A 26,749-nucleotide genomic window follows, 5' to 3' on the forward strand; every position below is an offset into this window, starting at 1 on the left:
CCCGAGAGCTGAGCAATGCTTCTAATGCTGTTTTACAACCCTTGTTCATTTTTATAACATCTTCTGCCTCCGTACAAGAAAACTTCATCAAGACATGCTGCCCTAACAGTAATTTGTCTGTGTTCCTCTACGTCTTGCGTGCAACTTATTTTTCTCTCTTTAGGTCACAGCAAGGACAAAGCATTCAAATACTTCAAGGTTTATCCTACTGAGACGGTTACGGTATTGCTGTACTAACACCATTCTCCCTGCAATACTTTTGAACTTCTGATGGTTTTCTGATAAAGGACTACAAGGACAGTGCTTGTGCCCATGCCCAGTAGGCCAAGCACACTTCTAACTAGTATCAGCAACCAGCTTCCCATGTCGGTGAACAGTCCTTACTCAGATGAAGCCTCTCATCTAAACTCAGTCTGAATTCATGCTGAATAAGAAGATAACTTCAAGCAGTCGCACCGTAAAAGTGCTAAGAAAGAGATGCCTCACTGGATGGGTGTAAGATCAGTCCACATCACCCTATCAATTCAACTGGAAAAAAAAATGCAGAAAAAAGGGAATAGGTTCTACGACTATGTGGGGTGTAATACCTGAACAGCCCTTGCTAACGGGTGAAGTAATATTGCTCAGGACATACAGCTATTAGTTCTGCTTTCTCAGTCATTCCAGATGCTGCTCAGTGGTATTTCAGGAAGAGATCACAATACACCTGCAGCTTTACTTACAGGACCCTGGTTTTTTGTCAGCAACCCTTAACTCATGTTCTGCCAAACTGACCCACACCTTTTCAAGTACTCCAACGGGAAGAGAAACATTTTCTTGCATTAGTGGCGGTGTGACATACCCTTCACTTGCTCCTCTTTTTCCATATAATGCACTTTTGAGCATTATATGATGAAGTTGATTTGCCAGGTTTAGAAATCAACAGATGGTGATGGCTGTAGAGCTGAGCTGCAACATACCCATGCACCTCTCGATAGACATACAGATACGTGTACACCGACAATCAACATGGATAAGGTGGCAAACATATTCGATCCTCAGTGAGATGGTTTTAGAGTAAATCACTGACATACTCACAGAGCTGGTCAAGGATCATACCTTCTATGGTAATGGCTTGATCTCCTCTCCTCTCCTGAGTCAGGGCTGCTGCACTGTGGTGATAAAGGTCTGCTCCGCTTTTCGCTGACCCTAATCTGTTCACCAGCTAAAGAGAATCATGCAGTACTGAATAAAATGCAGGATGGTTTTATACGATACAACTCTTCTATACGATACTGCAGCTAAGTTAGGAAATTCATTGCAACTCACAGCAGAAAGGGAGGAAGACGTGACCCCAAAACCTAAGCTAGGGTCTGAATGAAGACGTTGCTGCTCAGTGGAGTTCATTATAATGCTTTAGCACAAATGACTCGTGCACAGACAAGTTACAGCACGTCGGCTAACCTACAGTTACTTGCAGGTCGCTCTGCAGCCTGTGGCTCTGCCCTGAGGTGGCTCTATCTCCACCAACAGACACATATTCCTATCATCTGCCATTTAAATGGTAGTCAAACAGGGGTTTTTGTTTATCAGCCATTTGTCCACCAAGTCTTATTCAGCCCAGGAAATAAGGGATTTGGGGATCTTAGCTTATCACAAATGCAACGTAATGTAATTTTGCTAAACTTTTAGTAGAAGTCATTAAATTATATCAGATTACCTAGCAATTTATGCAGAATAACTGAAGCTGCTGTGAGCTAAGAGCCATTTACCATCGTTCAGCTGACCCATGATAAGTTCATAAATTATGGTCAACTGTTATTATACCTGAGCCCTGAGAGCTTGTTCGTATTTTATTACAATGAATGCATAACTTGTGACTAACTTTTAAAAGATTTTTTTGTATTACATTTAAAATATTTTAGTCTCTTAGATGCTTCCAGGTATACTTTTTAAATAAACAGGAATTCCAGTGGTTTTCACTTGTATTGAAATCTGATTTTTTCTTTGGGGTTTGGATGCTTTCTTTGCAGCAGCATGAATCTGTTCTTAATTTAAAAACGGTCCAGAAACAAAATTTCATGTCCAATTGCTCCTAAACTTTGCACAGAGGTAGCCCTAGAGGTCTGGATCTGTCTTTAAGCTCCAGAATAAGCTGTTCTTATTTGAACAACCAAAATCTCAGATCAGAATATTCTGAAGCTTTGGGATGATCACAGACCAGGCCCACTTCAGGAGAACCTCACTTTTATGATGAGCTTTTCTGACATGACATGCAACAACAATTAATCAGCCACTAATCTCATACAATCTCTCCGAGGAAAAGGAATTCTCCTATTTATGACATGTCAGACAGCAGATCTTTACATCTCTTTGAACTTACTTCACATTCATAGTATCCCATATCTTCCCTGGCAGGGTTCTTGATCACCAGGACTAACATGCCACTCCGTGGTTCACTGAAAGTCTGGTATTTACATGTGTCCAACAGCTGCGCACCATCTTTGTACCACCTGCATGGGGAAAATACTGAATGTAAACCAGGAGAAAATATGCAGTGTCAAGGAGTCCCCAGCTCACTCATCCACCTATCAGGCCAGTAGGCAAACATCTCAAGAGTCAACCATTAGAGAAAAGTCTGGATCCCACATTGGCTTTAATTTCCTGGCAGACAGAGCTACAGATAGATCACACACGGATACTTGTACTCATCAGGCCTATGAGATACCGCTCAAGAAATCTCATTAGCCAATGCAGGGAGCAGTGGTCCCAATCCCGAGAAGCTATATTGAGCTTTTTATCTGAATACCCCAGACTGGTTGCTGATAGAATCAACTCAAGTGTAGGGCAGGGAACATGAAGGATTCATAAAATGTTGTCAAGGCATTAGATCTGATACAGTCCTATATCAGGTATTTTCTGTAGGTGTTTCTTTTCAGGTGCTTGCTGGAATAAATTGCATGAGAATGCCAAGAATGTTGGGACCAGGAAAAGCCAGGATTGGGATGGGGACAAGCTGGAGGACACAGAGATGAAGGGTTCATAACCTTGAAGGACAGGGCAGGAGACTGTTCTGACCACCGAAAATGGGAAAAGAGAATTTGTTCCAAAGCGACTTCTAAAGAACTGACCTGATTTGAGGCCTAGGTGCTCCTTCAATAGTACAGGTAAATTGAGCATCTTCGCCGTCAATGTAATAAGCATTTCTAACCGTGTTCACAAACCGTGGTGGCACTGCAAAGCAAGGATAAATGTAGCCAACAGCTGGAACTATGACAACACCCTGACAGATGCAAGGGATGCGCCCCCGACCAGATAATTCTTCCACACAAGACCCTAAAGACCCCATTTTCTAGGAACAATTCACTACTGTACCATCAAAGAACTTTCTCAAGGGAGTATACTGCATATATTATACCGAACTTCTTCATTGCCTTAATATTCATGTTTAGGGGATTACATAACAGACCCCTTGGAAACAATGCATCTGTGCAGGATTTTACCTTGAACAAGGATCTTTCCTAACGTACTGGTACTTCCAGCAGGACTGGAAGCAAAGCACATGTACTGTCCTGAGTCACTGCCTGCTAGGTTGTCCAAGATCAGTGTGCACGAACCATCAGGATCTTCTATTATAATGTGATGGGGATCCACCTCCACTGGCTTCCCATCTTAAAGACACAGGGGGAAAAAAAAAAGTCTTAGTAAATAGTTTGGTATCAATTACGTTTTCTCCCTAGGAATTGCATCCAGCTCTTTTGTCAGAGGTCCAAGAGCTGTATTTGTTTTCTGCAGCTGAACCTGGTAGTTGAGCAACGAGCTCATCCTCCTCCAGCTCTCTGCAGTACATCCTGTGAACAAAGCACTGCTCCAAGTCACACTCTGCTCTGTTGGGGGATCTCATTCATCATCAATCCTCATTTAAAAATGAAACTCTCCCAAAGTATGTGCTGTGCAGTTGAAGCTCTTACTTGCTACCAAGTGCAGTAAAAGAAACACTTATAAAGAGACTGCAAGCACGCAGAACATATTTTTACGAGGTGTGAACTTATTGCAAAGCTGTTTCCCCTGCAATATAGTTACGCTGAGAAAAGGAACGTGTCCACAGAGCTGCCTGTGTTATCGCATAGAAGGGTCCGAGCTAGTGTAACAAGTTACTCATTTCCAAGAAGTTGTTTAACTGCAACAAGATGTGGCTTCGTAGGGACTTATCTGCAAACCTGAAAAGCAGGGTACATTAAGTCACAGGCAGGTCCATGCTACTGCAGCTTGGTTGCCTAGTAGCTAACTTCTTTAAAGCCAGACTCAGGTGTCTCCCAGTGATCAGCTTACAGATTATCCACTGACAACTTCACAAAGAGCAATATGCACAGAGCACAGTCTTGGAATACGCATTTCGTGGCAATATGACTTGCTGCTTATACCTTTATACCAGCAGACGGATGGCTTGGGAGCTCCTGTAACTTTGCAAGCCAGCTTGACTGTCTCTCCCAGCTCAGCTGTACAGTCTGCCAGTTCTTCCTCAAAGTCCGGCGGTACTGAAACATCAGAATAAGCATGTCAGGCCTGAGGAGGGGGCTCCGTCCACAGAATGCCTATTGCAAAATAAAGTAACAATAGGCAGAATTTTTGCAGAACTGTGAGGTTCAGAATGGGAACCAGAAAAGAAAATTTTAGCAAGTAATGACTTTCAAGGTGACGTGCTGTTCTTGCTTATTTGAGAATAAGTTGAGCCTGCCAAAAGTTGCTTGTTGGCTTTAGAGATGGGACGTAAAAATCCTGGATTTGTTGCTGATCTGGAAGTATTTTAGGCCATGATTTTAATAAGCACATCCATTATTCAGACACCACACAGCTGTCACAGTTAAGTTAATTCCCCAGTTAATGTGCACCGCTGATAACGAAACCAATATTCTGTTGCTCTGTATGCAGCAAAGTCTATGCTTTGTTAAGAGACTTTTGATTTATTCCTACCACAAGAAGCTATGTAAAATTATTTTGATAGTCTTCCTAATTAGAACACCGCACTAAGAGCTTAAAAATAAACTGCCCAGACTTGTTTTCAGTCCATATACACCAAAAACAGATCTGTTTCAGATTTCTAAGAAGCCAGATTGACTTATGCAGTAAAGGACATAATTTCTAGCTCCTATCTGGACAATATGGATTTAATATCCTCCTGATAAATTCTGCGGACACAAAATTGGCGTAGTATTAAATGACAGTGAGGATGAAGCAGCCTGGATGACAAAATAAAAATCCAAAGCAAAGCCATGTGTCCCGATAAAACAATGTAAGCCAGAACTCTGGAATGGAGGACTCAATACCCAACAAAATCACACTGGTACCAGTAGGTCTCTGGGTCAGGTCTCGGGACTCTTCCCACTGGAGTCTGATGCTTTTCATGGAGTGGGACTGTGGTTTTGTCCCCAAATTCTGTCGTCAGTTACCCTTCTGCAATCCCTGCCAGATCAAATGCCTCTCTAGTGCCAACTCTGCAATTTGTTAAAACTTCTAAAACACACTGTTGTCCTATGCTGACAAAGGTGCCTGCCCCAGCTCAGGTGAAGCAGCTACGATCGTTCCACCTGAAGCACACTTGCTGCCTAGTCATGCGAGTTGTTATTTATGGCAGTCTGTGATGTGACTGAAGGAAAACCTCTAACCCTAGTTTAGTTTTTGAGGTGGCAGATGACCCTAGAAGGTTCTCTCCCTCCTAGCAACAAAATCGCCTTCCTGAGTCAGGGAGACATCCCCAAGGTAGCACTGGGAGGTTCACGCCATCTCGGGCTGTACTCACTCCAGACAGGCTGACTGATCCGCTCCTGGATGCCACAGATTTCCTTCACCCAGGAATTCTTGATGTTCACTGTACGCGCCTGAAGGAGGTACTTGCGGACTGAGTCTTCTCGTTCGTGCCAGATTTCAAATGCCCGGTCATCTCCTTCCACAAAGTCATTCACGTCTATGTTGTTCAGCTGTGTAACAACAGGAGCATAAGAACGTCAACACCTTTTTTTTTTTTCTTTTTACTTAGACATGATTTTTGGCCACTACCTCGCTCCCCACAGTAATCCCAGAGTTCAGGAAAGTTCAGATCTGGACCTAGTCTTTGTGGACCACAACCATCTTCAATAAAAGTTTAAAATGGAAATAATTATTTGACACCAGCAAGTCTCCTACTTCCAGAATATATTCCCTTCAGTGGACTTGAGTCACGCCTAAGTCCCATTAAAGTTATATTAGATGCTCCAACAGCAAAAGGGGAAATAGTGATAATTTACACTGCTTTTAAAGATTCTTCAGACTGCACGAGCGATGCAAAGTGGCAGTGGCCGAAGAGCAATCAGGATTTCTTTGCAATCCTTTTTCCAGTACACCTGGCTTTCCGAATAGCAAATAGACATTCTCCCATTTTCCGTCTGGGAGTAATTATCACATTTCAGGAAAACAACAGCCAGAATTAAAGGGTATTCCAAGAGCACAGCGCTGTTGGGCTGACATCAGCACCAAGGAACACCACAGTCGGGCACTACATGAAAAGAAATTACACAGCAGTTGCACTCTGGACAAAGCGTCCTTTTTTGCAGGGGGGACGGGAGGAACAGCCTGTGAATATCAGTGATGACAGTGGTAAGTATTTTTAGAAGGCCCTGACTGGGGCTAGGTCCAGAAATCCACTTTTTTGTTTGTTTGTTTTAACTGGAGCTGAGCATCTAATGCCCTAGGGAAACTCTATGTGCAATTTCGTACAGTTTTAATCTGGGCCCTGAATTTTTGAAGATGAGTTGGTCGCATTGACTTCTAAACAGGAATTGGCTTCAGGAAAGGACGTAACCAGCAGAGAGGAGCTAGTGGAAATGTAGCATATAATTGAAACAACGTTTTCTCCAGTTTACTACCAATCCTACAGACTGCGAATACCAAAGATCTACGAACTCTAGCAAATGCTATAGACAGCACCCCAACCAAAATTCACATCAATTTCATGTAATTAATTAACACACTTTAGTTGTAAACTCATTGCTGCACAGTAAAAATCTGCCTGGGCTTCTGATGATGTCTGACATGTTTCCAACAGTGCTAACTGAGGGATTTGGGGACAGACAGAGATTTTACTTGCGCTTCACAGGCTTTCAGAAACAAAGACATAGTTTGAAAGAATTAGTGAAATGTTCTAGTTTTAGATGACCAGAAGCTGGACATAAAAGTCCTCAATGACAGAGAGATGCTCTAGGCGAGGAGGTAAGGAACAGACCTTCATTATGTTCTTGAAGATGTAACTGTACGTGTCTGTTTTCGTGTCCCGCTTTGGTTTGCAGATCACTATATAATTCTTGAAGAGGAAGACATGTCTTTTGTGTCCTTTCCAAGCCATTCTGGCTCCTGGAGCTCCTTCCCACACAATGAAGTGGCCCTGATGGGAAAAAGAAGGAAGACCACTTAGCCATAACTGGAATAATTACCGCGGTGGCTCACCATCATCTTCCAGCCAACAGATAACAAATGTTTACTGTTACATCCTCATCTTAAGCACTTTGTTTTCATTACAACACGGCAGAGTGTTTCTAATGCTAAAGGTGATGCATGAGACTGACAGCACTGAGACATGGGCACACAGTGGTCATCATTGCATTGGCCTTTAAATGATATTCTTTCCTGTCAGATAAATACAGAACTCAAGTCCAGTTGTCTCAGGTAGGCAGACTCCTCCAGTACTGATACTAACGGATAATTTATACTGAAAATGCCTAGTGAGCATCTAACTCCTCAGCAATCAACACAAAAAACCCCACTGATGCCAGTAAGCTCAGGAGTTGGACCATGTACCTGGCCCATAAGGGGAGAGAAGGGGCAATAAATAAAATGCTTAAAAATCACGTATGGACCAAACCAAATCTCCTCCTGTCGGGTGAGTGGCTCGCAAAGGCAAATAACTACATTATGTGTGAAGTAGCCCATAAGCTCTGGTACTTCAAATCTTCATCAAACCAGTAGGTTTGACATCTCTCACACGTATAGGGATGCGTCACATATTGAACAATAAAAAAGGCGATAAGGAAATACTCTGTTCAGATATAATTCGTAAAGGAGCTTCTTTTAGGACCAAAGGCTACTTGGAAATTACTGAAGGCACATGCAGCAATAAAACGGAGTGAGAAATTCCAAGTACCTGTCGGATAGGTTCACCAAGGCTTTCCAAGGTCCCTGGATAATTCTCAATGAGCGAGACATGGAGGTTGTTTTCCGCTCTTCGGGTGAGTGCAGATACAACGGCATAAGCCTGCTCCAGCAAGGCACAGTTTTGGCTATTTCTTGCTTTGTTTCGGATTAATTCCTGTAGATGAATGGAGTCGATGTTACAGGGCAGATGTTTCTTTTTAAAAAAAAGGGGCAGGGGGGAGCATTTCCTTGATACCAGAAGAGGTTCCCAGATATCAAACTGTCCTCTAGCTCTTGCATCTGAGCAACTTTTACCCCATTCTCTCACTGTGTGCTCTTTAGCTACCAAATCCTCTCTTTTCCAGCCCATTCTGGGGCCTCCCTGACTATCCATCCTAGCTTTTCCCTGCACCAATTGATACTGAACAAAGACAAAGCTGAAGCATATACCAGACACGCTTCAGTGACTGAAAAAATAAATAAATAAATAAAACCCCCAAAGCAATCCTAAATGTATCTATTGTATTTGTCTTGCCCTTACCCTGTCGATGATACGAGGCATGCAACTCATGTGGCAGTGCTAAAAAAAAAAATAGATATTTGGTAAAACTAAGAAAGGATGGAAAAAATAGGAAACGGCAGTTATTTCTTCTCACATTTGTTCCTACTGTCCTCTCTCAGCAATGGCGACATGGGAAGCTCCCATGCTCGCTCTCATTTCCAAGAGACCATTAAAACTTTGGTGTTTGTGCTCAGGGGCAGGGGTTCAAAATTAGAAAATTAATTTGAACCTTCTTCAAATGATCCAAGTTAGAACACATAAACATTTTTCAAAATAACATTTTTATAGTATTTTTCTTGGGAAATAGCATTAGGAGATCCAAATTTTGGATAAGTGCCAAAATTTTTTTTTGTGGTACGGGCCAGAACCTGAAACCGTAGGACAGATGAAAGCTGTGAGAGGTGAAACAGTTCATGACGGTAAAATGGTGTAAAGCTTTTCAGAAAACAGAACTTTGTCTAATCTTACCATAACGTGTATATGAAATACAAGGAGGGAACTGCTAAGTCAGTATCTTACAGTTTGGAAATTGCTTATTTTTATAACAGATCTGTTGCTGAGTGTGTAGCAATTTCTCCTTGTTATGGATATATACATACACACACATATATATATGTGTGTGTATATGTATATGTATGTACATATCCATACCTACATGTATAAACATTTTACGTGTATGTGCGTTTGCGCGCGCACACATACATATATTTAAAGTTCATTCGGATAAAGCTTGTTGATCTTTATGGAGTTGGAAACTGTGAACCTCTCCCTGAATTCATATTTACAGAACGCTTTAGAGATCACCATCACTGGTCCAAATTACAGTCTTTCTCACTCAAGCATCTTTCAAGCGGAGTTACAACAGGATGAACGCAGAGAATATGAAAGGAGAATGAAGTCTTTTTCCTCAGAGGCTACACCAAGCAGAACATAAGCCTATTAGATAAAAGTGTGTAACAAAAGCTCCTACCTTGATAATAGTCTGATACTGCTGGATCCTATTTATGGGTTTTTCCAGGTAGTGCTGCAGTGGTGGGATAAGTGGCTGCGAAGGATCTTCAGTAGCTAAAATTTCCTCTGTGTATCTCTAAAGAAATATATACAAGAATGAGGAAAGATTGAGATAAAGTTTTAGAGAAACTAAAATTTAGAGTTTGACTTTTTTATATGACTAATAGCATTTCCTCGAGTTCCTATATTTAATACAACTTTCACCATATACTGTTAACAGTGACATAATCATGTACATATTCATATCTATATAATCTTTATAATATTCATAAGGACATACTGATTGTGTCTACTAGGAAGAGCTAGACAGTAAATACAAAACTACTGTATTTGACAATGATTTCCCATGAAAATATTTAATAATCCTCTTTGGGATCATATTTGAATTAATGCCTATATTTCACGATACAGTGGGTTATCGGATGCACATTCGGTAGGTACTTGGGCTACTGTTTTACCTTGTAGAAATCCTGGACAGCTTTGCTGACAACAACTGACTCAGCCTGTATCCGCCCCACCAGGTACTGGATGTACTTATCAAACTCTGCCTCGTGCTTAATAAAGCACATGGCCACGTCATCATCAGTGTCACATTTCTGCAAGTCTCGGAGGTAGACACTGCAGAAGGGAAAAAAAAGACCTCTGAGGATCAGGTGATGGAATAAGGCTAGCACACCGTCCCAGCAGCCAGACTTTTAAACCAGGCAATCTCAGGTTAATACAGATTAAAGGAAGGACTGAGGGAATGAAGGATATTGCCGTGTTTAACACTTCTCAATTAAATTCACTCAAAAGGGTAAGAAATAAGCAGGACATGAGAAGTCTTGAAGCCCTGGGGACTATTACAGGAGTCCCAGCCCTGTGCTCTGACTTAAGCAATGCCATCATATCTCATCCTAAAATGCCCATCGACTCTTTTACACCCCAAAACTGTCAGTGCTCCACATCCTTTATAGCCTCCATAGTTACTGTAGCTCTGACACCAGGTACAGAAGCTATCCTTCTGTCTCAAATGAAGAGATGCCCACCTGGAATGGAAACGAGCAATATCATCGATGTTTCTGAAGATGGTGGATTTCTGACTGGAAACAGCTCCTGGGACGTTGCGACAGGTCTCAGTGTACTTGAGGTGATGAGTCTGGAAGAACTGTAAATCTTGAATGTAATCCTCTTCTGAGATCAGCAACTCCTGAATAACAATGCTGAAGGGGAGACAAACAGGTGATAAGAAAGCGCAGAACAATCAGCACAATTATTTTTGACATGTCTCTAAAACAGAGATGAACATTTGGTCAGAGGACTCCTTTGAGTAGGTTGACTAGATCTCCCTGGACTATAAAGGGATTTTAGACACTCTGCTTACAGATAGACACCTACATTACAGACATCTACAGCTGGGCCAGATGAAACTGAGTGCGAGCAACAGGAGGACCTATGTAGAGTAGACAGCAGCAACTTAGATGGCACGTTATGGAACCAGCAAGATGTTACAGAGGCAAATATCTCTATGACAGCACACTCAGTAGCGCGCTGCACTGCAAGGGAGTAATACACAGCTGAGCAATACAAGTTTGTAGCTGGTCTTCCTAGAGCACTTCCACTCCCTCTTTAGACATCGTGCTCAAAATCAGAGCATCCCAAAGTACAGAGGTACTTAAAAGAGACAACACAAGTTTAAGATTTTTGTGAAATCGGAGAGCCTCCAGAAGGACATCACGGAAAATCCTCCTTTCAAGCCCACCTTCCAGTATGATTTCAATTGGCTGAAATTTTTCCAAGCTGAAATCACTGGCAAAGCAAAAGTTGCGAGAATCAAGTGAGGGAAAAGGGAGATGGCAGGCCTCAGTGATACAGAAAGGGTGACTCAGGCGGGACCTAGACACCAACATTCATGTTAGTTCAAACAGCAGCAAGGCTAAGCGGTGCCTGTACAATCCGACAAGTGCTTACATCAGCTTCCTTTTGTATTCATCTTCAGAAACGCATTCTCCAGGGAATTCGGGAGCTTCTGTTGATCCCCACTCTGGTGACAACTACAATACAAGAGAAAGGACATGTTATTCTTCTCGGTTAACAGTGCTTTTGCCAATACGCACAGAGGAATATCCCTCAAAGACCCCTAATCCCTCAGCAATCCCTAATGCAGCAGTGTGAAACTTCTTTCTTGCTTGCTGGAGACTGATTAGGTCTTTCAAGCCCAGGCACCCCTCCACACACACAAAAACATAGTCTAATCAAAACATAAAAAAGCCCCATCATGTTACAGACCCCTTCAATGACCTCCTCACCCTTCACTTCAGTTTAGAGGGATGGCTCTAAACTGCAGGAGAAAGAAGCAATTTTACATGAAAAATAAACATAGGACGATCAATTACCTTTAATTTCTTGTCCAGATAAGCTGGAGATACCCAGCCCTGTCGGGAGGGGCTCGATTTTGTGGGTTTAGTCCTGACTAGCCACTTCAGTGGATGAGCTGAATCAAGGACTTCCACATATTGCCCTTCCTTCAAAGTGATGGCCTCCTTGTCAGGAGCAGCAGGCACAAAGTCAGCGGTGACCATGTAGACGTCAAAGATCTGCACGCATGAAATGACAGTTATTTTGAGCTCTGAAAAGGGAATACAATACCATATCGCCTTCAGAACCTAAGTGTGCTCATCTGCGTTTAATGTTTTATTCTCCAACCCTTGTACGGCAGAGAATCACTGTTTACTTTTTACAAGGTGGCAAACTAAGTCTCAGAAAGGCTCTGGACATATTTTCAAAACATTCTGCAGTATCTTGGATTTACATCATGAAACAGTGAATTTTGCTCCCAAGTCAAAACAAACAGTGGTCCTGAAAATGTCAGAATAGGTCAACATTGCTAAAGGTTTAATTTTTTTTAAAAAACTGTTTGAAATGAACACCTAAAAAAGTTCAGATTTCCACCAAATAGTCATTTTTCACAGGAACAACTTCTCAATAAAATTCTTCTGACAAACTCTGTCTGAGGCTGCAGAAAATCAAGCTCTGACTTTCTGAAGCTAAGCCATGAAAAAAAGAAACAACTGCTGAATAATGGCTCTGTTTTGACCATATTGACTTGAACAATTTGTTCAAGATCGCATAGTGAGCATCAGAATCTTGTTCTCCAGTGCTAGGTCTGTGCTCTGTATCACAGGGCCCATACTTAAATACCAGTCTCTACTAAAGTGAGATAGATCCCATAAAGTAGGATGGAAACACAAGCGATTGAGCATTCTAAATAACTGTTTTTCCTGGTATCAAACTGGTCCATAAAGATAACATACCTCCCCTCGGGAATCCCCATCTTCAGATTCAGAGGAGGACTCCTGAGCAATGGATGAAGGCCTGGATCGACCATGGCGAGGAGATGCAGAGGGAGTTTTGGATTCATCGTCACTATCTGCACCTGGCACTCGAAGTGTGGCTGAAAAGCAGAGCGACAGGGAAGTGTGAAATGCAGCTCTTGTATTTGAACATGAGTCAGGTCTATACTAACTTTTAATTTAATAAAATTAAATATTTGCTGAGAAGAGCACTTGCAGCATTTAGTGCAATTGCCTATCAATATTTAGGACTGCATAAACAATTAGAATGCTTTAATGCATGAGGTTACATGCTTATTGCAGTAAAAATATCTGTACAAGAGGTATGACTTCATCTTTGTTTCAAGATAAAATCCTACTACAAGAGAATCAATCTACCACATACAAAACAAACCAGAATTTTTCATTTTAATTTAACAAATCATTAGTTTACTGCACAGCTATGCACACAGTTTTCAGCCTGGACTTGATTTTAAAATCCCATTGTGAATTACAACTCAAATTAAGATGGGGAAAGCCTGCAAAGCAGGATTGCTTTCAGATTCAGCAGTGATGCATTAACTTAACAACTCGAAACACCCAAGATGCACAAAACACACTTCCATTTTTACAGTTGCCCTCCACCTCAAGTTCACATTTACTCCTGCTTATTTAATTAAATACTATATGTTTAAAAAGAACATTAGCCTTGTCAGTTTATTTTAAGAGCTTTTTTTTTTCGTTCAAAATTGTGGATGAAGATGTAGCAGCTTGGATAGGTTCTGGCTAAAAATTCTCAGACCTAAACATTCACAAATACTTATGCAGGATGACTGTCTCAGAACCCGCTTCACAAATCTCACTGATATTTAAAGATCAAATGAAACCTAAAAACAGCTTGCATCATTTTCTGTATTACTTCAATTGCATTTGCCAGGTCACTTACCTTGACTTATTTTTGCAGATACCATTTCTGAGATACGGGAGGTGAGTTTCTGGAAGAACTCTTCTGTCCCAACATCGGCTAAGGAAACAGGGCTTTGGGGTACACCTTCTTTACCAGCTACACCATCAAGATCTCCTGGGAAAGAAAGAACTTTCTATTAAGCATGCAATACTTCACTGAAAAGTCAGCTTCTTTAAATAACAAAAGCTTCTCTAGAAGGAAAGTCTAATTTTCTTCACTTCTCCTGCTTCTAAACCTGTGTTTGCTCATATTTCCTCCAAATAATTCACCCCTGAACAGAGACCAGTCCTGAAAAGTTCCAATATTTCAGGAACTTATAAGAGGAAAAAGAACAAAAATAGGTGGTGATAATGAAATATGTAGACAATCCGAGCTGCAGATATGGAAGGTAGGAGTAGTTCATATAAAATAGCTTCTCTTACCTATTCTTGCTTCAGAGGGATGAACAGCTCTGGAAAAAGGAAAAAAAAAAAGAGTAAAGCAGGATTAGAAGTTAAAATGAAAAATCATGGCAATTTGGGTGGGATTTATGACCTTTAAAAATTATTTATTTATATCAGGCCTTTAAGGAAATAGAATCTGAGCGCTCTTTTTTTTTTTTTTTTTCTTTAACTTTCAGAGAAGAATTAGGACATCTGAGCTTGTTTACATGAAGAAACTACTACAAAGTCAGCAAGGGTATAAATTTTCATAGTACAAGCTATCTGCCCTAAATCTCTGCACAATGCTGTCAGTACACAGGAAGCACGAGGAAGCTCACTCCACTTTCACAAAGCAATAAATTGCATATCTCCAAATATGCCTAATAAAGGCCAGGTACATCCATGTGCGAGATTGCAGTGGAAGAGCTGATTTCACACTGGAGCTTTCTTCATAGCAAATTCCCCGTGCAGACAGTCCCCCAAATCAGCCATAAAACTCGAATGTTAACAGGCAAGCTTGATGCTTTAATAAAATAATGTTTCAGTTGAAAGCTACCAAGTTTTATCAAGATTGTAGCAAACAGAACATTTGTAGTGTAATACCGGCTATAAACCCTTGGTAAGTACAGACTAGTGCCAATTAGGCCAAGTAGGACTAATTTCCTCTGGTTTTCACTTAAGATCCTTTTGTAGGCAATGGAGAGAGAGAGACAGACACCTCCAGAGAGCAAACAGACCCTTAGGAAGGGAAATTCATCCTCTGGGAGTGCCCATCGCTCTCCATTGGCTCCAGAAGTCCGGTCAAGTCTTTTAGGCTGGATATATTCTAGAAGTGAAAGTGTGCTTAAGTGGATCCCACTCTTCAGAACGTGCTTCAAGCTGGGCAGAAAAACACTTACCCCAGGGTGGTCATTACGGCTTCTGATACCATCACGCGCTCCTGGGTCAGAACTTCAGCCTCTTTCACTGCAAGATCAGGGTTTATCGTTAGAGGACAGAAAACAAAGAGTATTTTTTTATGTATTTACTGTGGGGCACATTTTCTAGACATGGATTCCTGGAAATACCAGAGTAGTGAAGCTGTCCTGCTAGCAGCTCCTGACCCAGGGCACAAACTCCCACTCATACGATGCAAACACACTTCGTTCCCCTCCCTGTCCATACAGATGCATTTCTCCACCCTGCTAGGTTACGATTTGTGTCATTTCCTTATCAGTCACATTTATTTTTCTCTTAGCCACTGCATGAAAGGCAACGCAGAAAATGTGCTTCTACTGCAAGAAAGACTTACCATCTGCAACTTCTAGGGTGGCAGTGCAGATGGACTGGCCAGCCTTGTTGGTAGCAATGTATGTGTACAGCCCACTGTATTTCTTTTTAACATCCAACAGGATTAGACTGTGATGCATGTTTGAACTGGCGAGTTTATACCCAGGAGCGTTGGGTTTGATCCAAAGGATGTCTTCCTGAGACTCTTCTTTCAGCCAAGTGATAGTTGGCAGTGGATATCCTAAAGGAAAACGAATACAAGGAGCTCTAATTTTCCTAACAGTGTTACTCCTTTCTTACAAGCCTCAAGAGCCATGCTGTAACGAACGCTGCTTTTGACCTGTTTTGTGATCCTTTTACAGCAGTAACAGTCGCAATATACAATGAAGGAACACATACCTTTCTACAGCACACTCCTCTAAGGACATTAAAGCACTGTATAAAACCAGTTAACCAACATATCTTCGTAAGACTAGTAACTATTATTATGCTTGTTTTTATAGATAGGAAAATGGAAGTGAAGTTGAGTTGGATGCTTTGCTATGAGGCACACGAAGTCTCTTACAAAGTCGGGACTAGCGCCCCGGACTTCAGATTCAATACGCTAGATCAAGTTACAGTGAACTGGCCCAAAGAGAGACAAGAATGCGTCATGAAACTATGCAATTTAATTGTTATGTAGCTAGACCACTTACCTTCAACTTTTACAGAAAATGTGATGCTTGCACCTTTCTTAACCTTTTTATTAGTAAATCTTTCCAGGAACCTTGGTGGTATCAGCTGCTCATGGGCATCTGAAAACGACATTATTGGTGAAACATGGTTACACCTTCTGTGTGAGTTAAGACTACCTGAAAAATTTCTAGGGGTTCTGTTACCATCTGCTATGGAGCCTCTCACCTGTTTCTGGTGGTTCTTTTTTCTCATCAGGTCCTGTGAAACAGGGAAGAAAAACAAAATTACAAATATGTTTCTGTCCATGAGTTTCAAAGAAAAAAACGTGATTCCAGGGGATTACTAACCGCAGGACACACTGCACAGAAATATTAGTTCTGTTAAAAAGTTATGCTTTTTCTAAAGTATATTTATGAATAAAAATGCTAAGAATAGTCATATAGCATGGGAATGGATTTTGTTTCAGTTTTCCATTACTAATATTACACATGCTTACAAAGATAATTTTCATAAACTACAACTCACCCCTACCAAGCTCACCTAATTAGTAATTCCAGAAGAATTATGCTAATAAATACAAATACACATAATCATCTCTGCAAACACCTACTTCCACAACTCTCAAAATTTGTTAGTATTGCTGCAGTGTCTTACTGGAACAGCCACAAGTTCGATTCGCAGAAGGCCCTCAGTTTTAGTAAAATTAACTGTTAAAGTTGGTGAAGTTAGGCAGGAATGAAATCTGTGTACTTGAGACCACAATCAGGCCTTGGAGAAGCGACATGTCTAACCTTAGGGGTACACTGTAAACTTACAGGTGAACTAAGAATAAGATACATCATGTTTTAACCACAGACTTCCTCATCTCCCTTGACTTACATTGGTAGGCTTTTTCAAGAACAACCACCATATAAAACAGAGTGAGTCATTGGAATAAAGATAATCAGGAGCCAGGACATGCCAAAAAAATCTACCTTTGACTACCAGCCTGGCTGATGAATATGCGGAACCAGCAGAGTTAATGACAAATATTGAGTATTGGCCAGCATCAGCCTTGGCGACATTGAGAATTTCCAGGGAGTGGAATTCTCTTTTATCAATCTTCAGGATACGGTCCGAGGCACTTAGTGGCTGTCCATCTTTGAACCAATAGAGGCGAGGCTCTGGGTACCCTGCAGGCAGCAATTACAGATGCAGAGAACGGAACGTATTAGCAGTGACCATTTTGGAGCATCTCCACCCAACCACACGCTTCAGAACAGTCGAGGAAACCTCAGATCTGCCCAGTGATATCGTTTTGAGGGTTCGCCCCGTTAGAAATCACTGCCAAATTTATTCAATTCTATTTGTTTGTTGAAGGTTTTTTTCCTTTCTCTTCATTTTCTGACACTCTCTGTACTTGCTGCATATCCAAATACCTTCCAGGTTCGAAAGGTAATGCTCAGGCCCGATTTGCAACATACACAAAGCCAAACACTGAAATCCCTAGCGAAGCAAAATGTGGACCTAAGTCACCCTTGGTTTGTATCACAACTTCAACACCCGCTCCAAGGACACTGAAGGCAAAACAGCTCTCGCCATTTTAATAGGCAGCAATAGGAAAAGCAGGAGAATCCCTACCTCTCCCTACCACTGAGAGCAGAAAGAAGTTTTTGCAGTTTTTAGCCTGTAGCAGCGACTCCCTCATAACAGGGTAAGACAATGCTGCAGAGAGGGAAGATGAGTCTAGGACTCATCACTAGTTCCTAGCCCAGGACTGTTTCATTTATTAAAGTGAATAAAGAGATATTCTCGCTTTTTCATTCCTTATTGCTTCTGCATAACTAGTGTGCTCAGAGAATTACAGGACTCAGTTTTCAGCACCATATGCCTGTAATTATGCCTGCAGATATGGGCACAAAATAGGCCACTTTATCTGCCTATGTCCGCTGCAGAACCCAAGGTTCATCAGCACATACATCATCTTCTAGCTGGCTTATGCAAAAATGGTGCAAGATGAACAGACTGGGAGCACAACTGTGGAAGAGCACATAAGAAAACCTTGTCCAGCACTTCGCTCCGACAGCAAACCTGGAACAACACAAAGTGTTGTGGCCTCCCCTCACCTTTCGCTTTCAGGTGAAATTTTGCCAAAGATGCTCCAGGTGCCACGTGAATATCATGAAGCTCATCGAGGATCTGAGGCAGTTGCTCCTCTTCAGTGGTAGACTCCTCCTGCTCGCGGCTAAGAAGCAATTAGAGGTAGAAAGAAGAAAGTCACCGAGACAGCAAAGGGTTAAGGAAATCAGGATCACCTATTTCAGGTTAATTCATTCTGTGCGTTTTGTCATCACAACAGCACATGCAGTACTATATATCATTAAAAGCAGTGGAGAAATCCCCAGGCTCGCTTGAAAGCAGCAGGGCAAATTAGCCCATGATAAATGTCCAGCTGCAGTAGTTACTCTAACTGGAATCTCATCTCATCTGACTGTTCCTTATTACATTAAACTGGCCCTGCCAGGTACAGCAAAAACAGACTCAGTATTTCCACGCAGAAAGCAACATTACAGAAATATATTGATCTTACCGAGTCAGAAGTTACAAAGAACTAGAGTTAGATTTACCTTGAAATATACTCTTTGGCACTGTAGTAGGAGGAAGTCTCTGTTGCATCTGCTGCTGTCTCATAGTCAGTGCTGGTCACTGTTAAAGAGAAAAAATATTTTAGATAATCTGAAGTTTGAAATTATTTCATCTTATAATAATTACAGCAATTAGAGCTAACAGTTTCCAAACTCGGAGGAATAGTTTTTGCTGATCTCCCTTATTAAAAATCCATTATTTCACCTACACAACCATTGCACCATGGCGGTGTTTCCAAAGGTAGCTAACTATCGCTCCTTTCAAGATCCAACACGGATGCTTCAGGAGATAGTCAGAAGGGCTTCCTAAGGGGAACATCTAGGCCACCTTCTCTGTCGCCTCTCTGGTGTTCAGAGCCTCAGAGAAATCCCAGCGAACTGGGTATGGTCTATAGTAAGATGCGTCTCTGACCTTTAGGAATAACTGGGCTCTGCTCTGCAACTGAGCAGCTCACCCATACTAGTGACATCCACGTTGTCCTTATAATTAACACTTGTACCATCATTATCATTTTATTAACACATTTACAATATCCTAGCAGAAACATTTTAAAAAGTAGTTTGATAGCACTTCCATATTTCTTCATTTTGCTTGTAGAAACTGTTCAGTCAGCCAATCCAGAATAATATATGCTCTTTAGTAAAAGGGCATCCACAGCACTCTAAGAACCAGACTCAGTTGAAAAGCTGCATTTCTGGTGCAAAGAAAATTTTGGAGGCTTTTCCCCCCCATTTGTTGGGGGGAACCCAAGAGGTTCATTTTTAAAAAAAATGTAAATAGCATTTTTCTTAAAAAATATTTATCCCCCTCTAAGCATGACCCCTTCCCTCTGGCTTTCCTACAGTTATTTTGAGACTTACAGTCCACTCGAAGCTCAGCTTTGGTTGAAGCAACACCCATGTTGTTTTCAGCAAGACAACGGTAAACACCCATGTCAGCAGGGACCACAGCCATGATGATCAGCTGATGGCACCCTTCCTGGTCCTCGCTGATCATGTAATGGTCATTTTCTTCAATTGCTTTCCCATCCTTGAACCAGCGAACCGTGGGGAGAGGTTTGCCAGTGACAATACAGTCAAAGCTGACTGGATATCCGTCTTGGACCTCTTGGTTTTGAAGCTCAGTCATGAACATGGGGGCTAAATCCAGGGTAGTTAGGGGAGAAGAAAGGAAAAATTGGGTTGCGTTAGATGTATTTTAGGAGCGCTTCTGCCCAGTGCCAGAAGACTTCTGCTTCGCAGGTTTTTAAATAACAGAGTGATATCTTTTCTCCATGACAATAAAGGTCAAGTAGAAACTCCCTGACAAACACTAAGAAAAAATTCCCCTGGACTGCCAAAAGTATTGAAATCTCACAGCTGCAAACTATATATCACCTCAGTTCTTCCCCTTGACAAAATGTCTTTTGTCCCTCTTTAAGGGCTGTTCTGAAAACTGTTTAATTAACTTAAGTATAGCAATAAAAGCATTTATAGCTATATTATTATAATAGTGGAAATTGCTACTACAAAAGCATCTTTACAGAAAAGTGAGAATTTTGCAACCCCCTGCTCCAGCACTGACCTCCCTCCTCTCCCCAAAAATGAAAAAGAAAGAAAAATTTCATCTATTTTTTCAAAAGTGCAAAGATTTCCAGAAAATATCTGCATGAAATGAAAAACAAAGGTTTAAGTTATTCACAAGTAAAAAAATAACATCCTGACCTGCTCCAGATACCTTTTTCAAAGAAAGAACGAGCTTGCTTTACTCACCTGTATCAGAAGTCAGTAAAGGTGGGGGAGGTCTTGCTGCTGGTGGTACAAACTTCCCGACGGCGGGTGGTGTTGCTTTCCCAATACGCAATTCCATTTTTTTAGGGCCTTGTTCCAAAATGTCAGTTTCCACGGGGATTCCCAGGGCACCAAACATCTCTCTGAATCGAGTGGCTGCAGTTTTTGCCTCAGACAAGATTTCAAACTTGATGTAGATGTACTGGTCATACTCACGATACGTCTGATGGTCCACCACCTCTACGTCCCCTTCATCTGCACTGACAAAGAGCTCTTCCTCCACGTCAGATATCTCCGTTGAGATCTTGGCCTTGAAGAGTCTGTGAAGTCTCCTTCCTGCTTTACGGAAAGCATCATCCAGCTCACTGCCAGACGAGCTCTCAGTCTCACTGTCAGTGGTATGTTTAACTTGCTTCTCTTTACGAATAAGTTGAGGTTCCTGACTGCCGATCGTCACCTTAGCACTGTGTGAAACTTTGCCAAATTTATTAGATGCCTCGCACGTGTATTTACCCGCATCTTTCATATCCAGGCCAGTGATAATCAAAGAGCAGGTCCCATCACTGTAATTGTCTATGTGATAGTAGCGACCATCTGAAAGCTCTTCCCCGTCTTTCAGCCAACAGACTTTCATGTCACTTTTGCTGTGGGCCACACACTCAAGGTGGAGAGTGCTTCCAGGCTCACCAGAGAAATCTTTGAAGGTCTCAGCAAACACTGGGCACTCCTGTTGCTTCATCTCCTTCCTGACTTTGTAGCCTTTGAAAGCAGCCTGGATCTTTACAGCTGCCTTGTTCATGGAAGGATCATCTAAATCCGTTATTTCTGGTTCAGCTGGCTTAGCAGCTGGGACCGCCACAGCAGTCTCCACACTGGATTTCTCCCACTGCTTCCATAACTTGCCTGTGGAGCCCGATTGAACCTTGCTAGTAACGCTGACACTTGTCTTCCCAGCTTTCTTGAGGTAGTTGACTAGTGAAGGAGTCCCAGCTCTAGACTCATCATCTGAACTTGTGAAAGAGAAATCGGCTTCTCCAGTCCTAGCCAGCTCGTCACATGTGGAGTATTCCTCTGAGTAATAGTGAGACATCTCTGCTTCTTCCTTCTTCAGTTCCTGAAGTTTCTCATCCTCTTCAGGCACCTCGCTGATGGGATCCAAGGTGGGCTCCCAGCTCATCCAGCGTTTCTTGGCCAGAGCTTCCCACAGCAGGTGAAGGTCTCCCTCCTGAGCAGCCTCAGGGGGCAAGCTGGGCTGGACATGTCCATCCACCAGCTCTTCCGGTTGGCTTGCGCTGGGTGCTTCCCTGGCGATCTCTTTTAGCAATGCTACAGTAGGAACTGAGGAGAATTAGATTGGTGAGATGTTAAAAGACAAAGTCTATGATTAAGCCCTGAGAAAGCACATGGAAATATCATACTAAAGTCTCGACAGAAGAATATCAGTGGCACTTAATTAAACATTAAGTTGGGAACAAAATATAAATTTAATATACTGGAACAGGTTGCTCGGAGAGGTTGTGGAGTCTCCACCTTTGGAGACATTCAAAACCCTACTGTACAAGGTCCTGAGCAACCTGCTCTAGCTGACTCTGCTTTGAGCAGGTGGGTTGGACTAGGCTATCCAGAGATGACCCTTCTTCCAACCTCAACTATCTTAGGATTCTATGCATGTACATAAAATATGGCCAAACAGCAACATTTTTTTTCTTCCTCATGCATTTGAACCCAGTAAACCAAATTCTGTCACTCTTTATGTTCATGTCTAATTCCATTTCTTATATGCAGTCATAGTCCAAAACTGTAAGCTATCCAGCGTTTGGCTAGACTCATGTTTTGAAAACAAGAGCTTGCAATTTGGCCTTGGAAAACCCACGGAAGTGCACAAGCTATAAGGCGAGGCAGAGAAGTGAATGGAGTTCCATGTCTTTTCCCTCATTCTACTCTACACATCTGCCCAGGGCTGCAGAAAAATATTTCAATTTCAAAGACATAAACAAACACTATTTTTTAATCTCCTGATGAGTTCTCAGTTTTACTAATGCCTCCAGGGAAATGCGATGTTGATTGTGTATTGTCTGAATTACCACATAGTAAAGTTTTTGATCTCTAAAGCCTCTGCGTAAAAAAACAGTGGCTTTGTCCTTTCTGTTGCAGCTGTCTTTTATTTGTGAAATACATAAACACTCTCATGGAGAACAATAGAAGCAAAGTGCCAAAGCTTTTGCTAAAAATAATAATCATCCAGCCCAAAAGAGTATGATTCACACTTGGATATGGAAAATAACACACACAACTAGATTAACACTGATAGTCTTTCAATGGGAGACCTCAATAAGTTCTTGATCTCAAGTGAGGGCACGACAGAAATACATAGATTTTTGCTTTTGTTTTTTAAGAAATCTACCCATCACTGTTTCTTCCTCAGGTATCTTAATCTGCCCATGCATTTTAACCAATTAAACTCATTTTGTAAAGAATGAACAAACAGCTGCATTCACAATCTATCCAGTACTGTCAGGTCTTTCTCTTCATAGTGAGATTAGTGTGATTCACTTAACCTAACTGTAGCCAACTAAAAACCAGACATTTAGTATAAGCCAATTTTCTTGGTTCCTTTTGTAGCCAAAGGAGAAAGAAGATCTAGCGTGTAGAAAAAGATGTATAACTGCAAGTGTCTCCCACGAGCTCGCACCTATGCTCCTGTTGCAATTGCTGAGTATCTAGTTAGGACAGTCAGTGGAGCACGGAAAGCAATTCAGCTCACCCTATTTTAAAGTTAGACAGGGCTCCACTGACTGTCTTGAACAGTTCTCCACTGGTTGTAATGGGAGCTGAGACATCCATCTCACATGGAAACATCTGCCTGGAGATACCTATGCTCAAATGTCTAAGTCTGACTCACTCTCTGGGACACAGTGAGTTGCCTAAACATCGGGGGGGGAAAAACATTGCCTCCCAGTGAGCTTATAGTAATAATGATCTAGTGATCATTATTAAGCTTACGGAAACAAAGAGCTATACAAAACAATCGTAGTGATTAGTTTTGGTCAGAGTTCAGCCCAGTGCACTATAAAAAGACTATATTATTCCAACTTAATGCAATTTTCTCTCTTCTTTCAAAGTTTTGTTTTTATTCTAAGCTAGGAAGTGTTGAGGACTTTGGTGACAATGGGTATTTGTTAAGGTGGAAAATATCAGGAAAATCTTATCCGAACAGCTCAAAACTATTACAGATTCAGAAACATACTGGGCAACACAAAACAGGGATAACAATTCTTTGTGGATTTGAGAGACAACTTGTAAAGGAAAATGAATTCAAGACCAAACTGCTGAGATGTCCCTGAGCAGAACTGATTTAAGGTCACAGGAATGCACTCTGTACCTCCAAGACACAGGCTGGTAACAGATTTGACTTCTGGAGAAACCATGCAGGTGTACGTGTCCTGATCTTCACGTTTAAATTCATGAATAATGAGTATCTGCTTTTTTCCATCAGAGAGGATTTCATATCTCCCTCCAGCTTGTATTTGTTCTTCTCCTTTGAGCCATGTCGCTGTCTCTTGGATTTCACTTGATAACTTGCACTCCAAGCGAGCCACCTCCCCTTCTGATACTGATCCTCCCACCAAAGGATGAGTGACTGTAAGTGGAGGCTCTGTAATCACAAAAAAAAAAAAAAAGAAAAAAGAAGAAAAGAAGGGACAAGAATTAACACAATATATCATAAACTGGCTTTAAGATGCTCCAGATTACTCTGTAGAATAACCAAACATCCCATCGTTAACTTATAGATTCTTTGACTGTTGCAGACAATCAAAGAACGTGACTGGCAGCATCCAAAGTTCACAACTTCCAAAGATAATACCAAATTAATTGCACAAGCTCTCCCAGAGGTTAAACCAACTTCAGATAAATATATACATGCAGAAGTTGTTTCACTTTTCCTACTTCTGTATTTGGTGATCTTCATTTATCCAGCACAATGAACATTCAAGCAGCCCTAGATATCCTAGAAGATCGTAATGTTTAGAATGAGGAAGTTTTGAAGAAGTGACACAATAAAGAAAAAATAAAAAGAATAAAAGAGATTATTAAAAGCTGACTTCATCCCAATCTTGAAAGTAAAAGAAAACAGTATTTGCTCTCGGTCCTGAAGAATTAGAAATTCTCAAAAAGTGTAAAGATTTTCCCTAAAATTTTTTTCTATCTTCTTTACTTTGGAAGGAGTCCTGCCAATGATGTGCTGTTTGTATGACAGTGATATTCCAAATGAAGCCAAGACAAATCCATGAAACATGCAGATGTTCAGCTGCCATTGATGGGGACCTAAAGCACACAGCTGAGCTCCCAAGAAGGAGCACAGTCCTGAACGTCACCTGCCCCTCTGCACGTTTCACCGGGGTGAGGGGATCATTGCCCAAAACGCCTTGGAGTTGTTGTAGACAAAGTGAGCGTATGCAGAGTTATCAGGTTGCAGCTGACACCCTGGAAGCTGTTATGTTGCAAAAACATCACCGTGTGCCTGAGCCCCAAGCAAAAGGGATTTTATTTATTTATTTTTTTATTAATATAGTCTCTTCCCTTTGAGGTACTTGCTGGGGACTCTGATATCACAGATGGCATCGCAAGAAAAGAAAAGAAACATTGGAAGAGCGGCTCTCCATCTCACTGTGGCTTCCAAAGTCTCACCAACAGCCACCAAAGGAACTGTCTCCTCCAGCACTCTCCTTCATGGGGGTTATTATATAAAGATATGCAGATAGTAGAACGAGAGAGAAAGATGGGTGAAGAAGACAACACCGCCCACCCACTGTGTAGGCACCCAGGGCCTCAGCTGCACCAGACGCATTCCAGCATGCCCCTTCTGCCTCATTCCATCTGACCTCCACCAGAAAAGAAACTCATGGTCACCAGACAAAACACGGATGCAGTGCAGGCCACACGATAGCTTGATGCAGTCTGGGGAAAATAAACGTTGAGCCCTAACAACGCAGCAAGTTTTGCTTTGCAGCAGCCCAGAACAATTTTTCCAAGCTAGTTCTCCTATTCTGTGTTGGCAGCAAAGCACTGAAACACGTTGCAGAGTGGACTCTTCCAGGAGATCCCTGGAGCGGGTGAAGCAGGCATGCCATGCGAAACACAGGTCTACAGCAGCTCTCAGTCCTCCTGGGGGCACCTCTCCTTCTCACCTAGCTGCACCATTTGAGGGAAGTGCACCGGCTCACTGGCCCCGACTTTGTTTACAGCCGAGACGCGGAATCTGTAGGCTTCGCCCGGGGTGAGATGGTCCACCACAAACTCCGTGTTTGGAATCATGCCCTCGCTGCATGACTGCCAGCCAACACCTGGGATTTTCCTTTCAACGTTGTAGCCTAGGATGTCACAACCACCGTCGCTCAGTGGCTTGTACCAAGACAGAGTTACAGAGTGACTGTTCTTACTTAAAACTTCTGGTTCTTCGGGGGGGTCAGGGTGGGCTGAGGGCACAACAAAGTTCCAGGGATGTATAACATGAGCAATAGTGCTTTACGCTACAACAACCTGAGAGGCTTCTGCAAGCCACAAGAAGGAAGTGCAACGCATTCGGCACCCGTCTCAGTATGAAGCTGAGTGGCTACCTGCCTGTGACCACGACACACCTGCGCTGGACCGATCTATCTATGCTACTAATGACAAATAGTCATTTTCCAAGAGCCATCTCAGATACTTATGTCACACGTTATTATGACATTTTCCCGCTACTTTTTCCCACCCAGCTGAAAACAAGATGTGTGTATGGCATTTACTGAGTAAATGACCTGCCATCATATACTATAACAATCCAACAAATTATGGGGAAATAAGGTCAACAGCTGTCCTTCCTTATTTTTATTTTTTAATTTTGGAGACCCCAAACATTTCTTTCCACATGCAAACCTTGGGTGCACAGCTTCCTGTCTCTATTTACAGTCAAATCTCTACTTGAGTAGATTAGCACACCTCAAAGGGTTCTCTGC

At 41.9% G+C, this 26,749-nt stretch overlaps 1 protein-coding gene across 1 annotated transcript in view; it reads right to left on the reverse strand.

Annotated features, from left to right (window-relative positions):
- LOC136991346 (obscurin-like) overlaps positions 1–26,749 on the reverse strand; it is a 153,138-nt gene that overhangs the window by 43,751 nt on the left and 82,638 nt on the right. The window contains exons 55-81 of the mRNA XM_067292213.1: positions 25,943–26,230; positions 24,136–24,408; positions 20,736–22,091; positions 19,845–20,123; positions 18,966–19,044; positions 18,465–18,583; positions 17,334–17,531; positions 16,585–16,617; positions 16,380–16,478; positions 15,707–15,925; positions 15,315–15,381; positions 14,416–14,444; positions 13,973–14,107; positions 13,009–13,148; positions 12,091–12,291; positions 11,666–11,748; positions 10,744–10,917; positions 10,174–10,333; positions 9,675–9,791; positions 8,153–8,317; positions 7,238–7,396; positions 5,780–5,957; positions 4,404–4,517; positions 3,483–3,650; positions 3,111–3,213; positions 2,363–2,492; positions 1,099–1,204 (exon numbers count right to left, since the gene is read on the reverse strand). Of these exons, the coding sequence (XP_067148314.1) occupies positions 1,099–1,204; positions 2,363–2,492; positions 3,111–3,213; positions 3,483–3,650; positions 4,404–4,517; positions 5,780–5,957; positions 7,238–7,396; positions 8,153–8,317; positions 9,675–9,791; positions 10,174–10,333; positions 10,744–10,917; positions 11,666–11,748; positions 12,091–12,291; positions 13,009–13,148; positions 13,973–14,107; positions 14,416–14,444; positions 15,315–15,381; positions 15,707–15,925; positions 16,380–16,478; positions 16,585–16,617; positions 17,334–17,531; positions 18,465–18,583; positions 18,966–19,044; positions 19,845–20,123; positions 20,736–22,091; positions 24,136–24,408; positions 25,943–26,230 (5,172 nt within the window). The remainder of the gene's footprint in view (positions 1–1,098; positions 1,205–2,362; positions 2,493–3,110; positions 3,214–3,482; positions 3,651–4,403; positions 4,518–5,779; positions 5,958–7,237; positions 7,397–8,152; positions 8,318–9,674; positions 9,792–10,173; positions 10,334–10,743; positions 10,918–11,665; positions 11,749–12,090; positions 12,292–13,008; positions 13,149–13,972; positions 14,108–14,415; positions 14,445–15,314; positions 15,382–15,706; positions 15,926–16,379; positions 16,479–16,584; positions 16,618–17,333; positions 17,532–18,464; positions 18,584–18,965; positions 19,045–19,844; positions 20,124–20,735; positions 22,092–24,135; positions 24,409–25,942; positions 26,231–26,749) is intronic.

Source organism: Apteryx mantelli, chromosome 2 (assembly GCF_036417845.1).
Source record: "Apteryx mantelli isolate bAptMan1 chromosome 2, bAptMan1.hap1, whole genome shotgun sequence".
NCBI classification, from domain to species: domain Eukaryota; kingdom Metazoa; phylum Chordata; class Aves; order Apterygiformes; family Apterygidae; genus Apteryx; species Apteryx mantelli.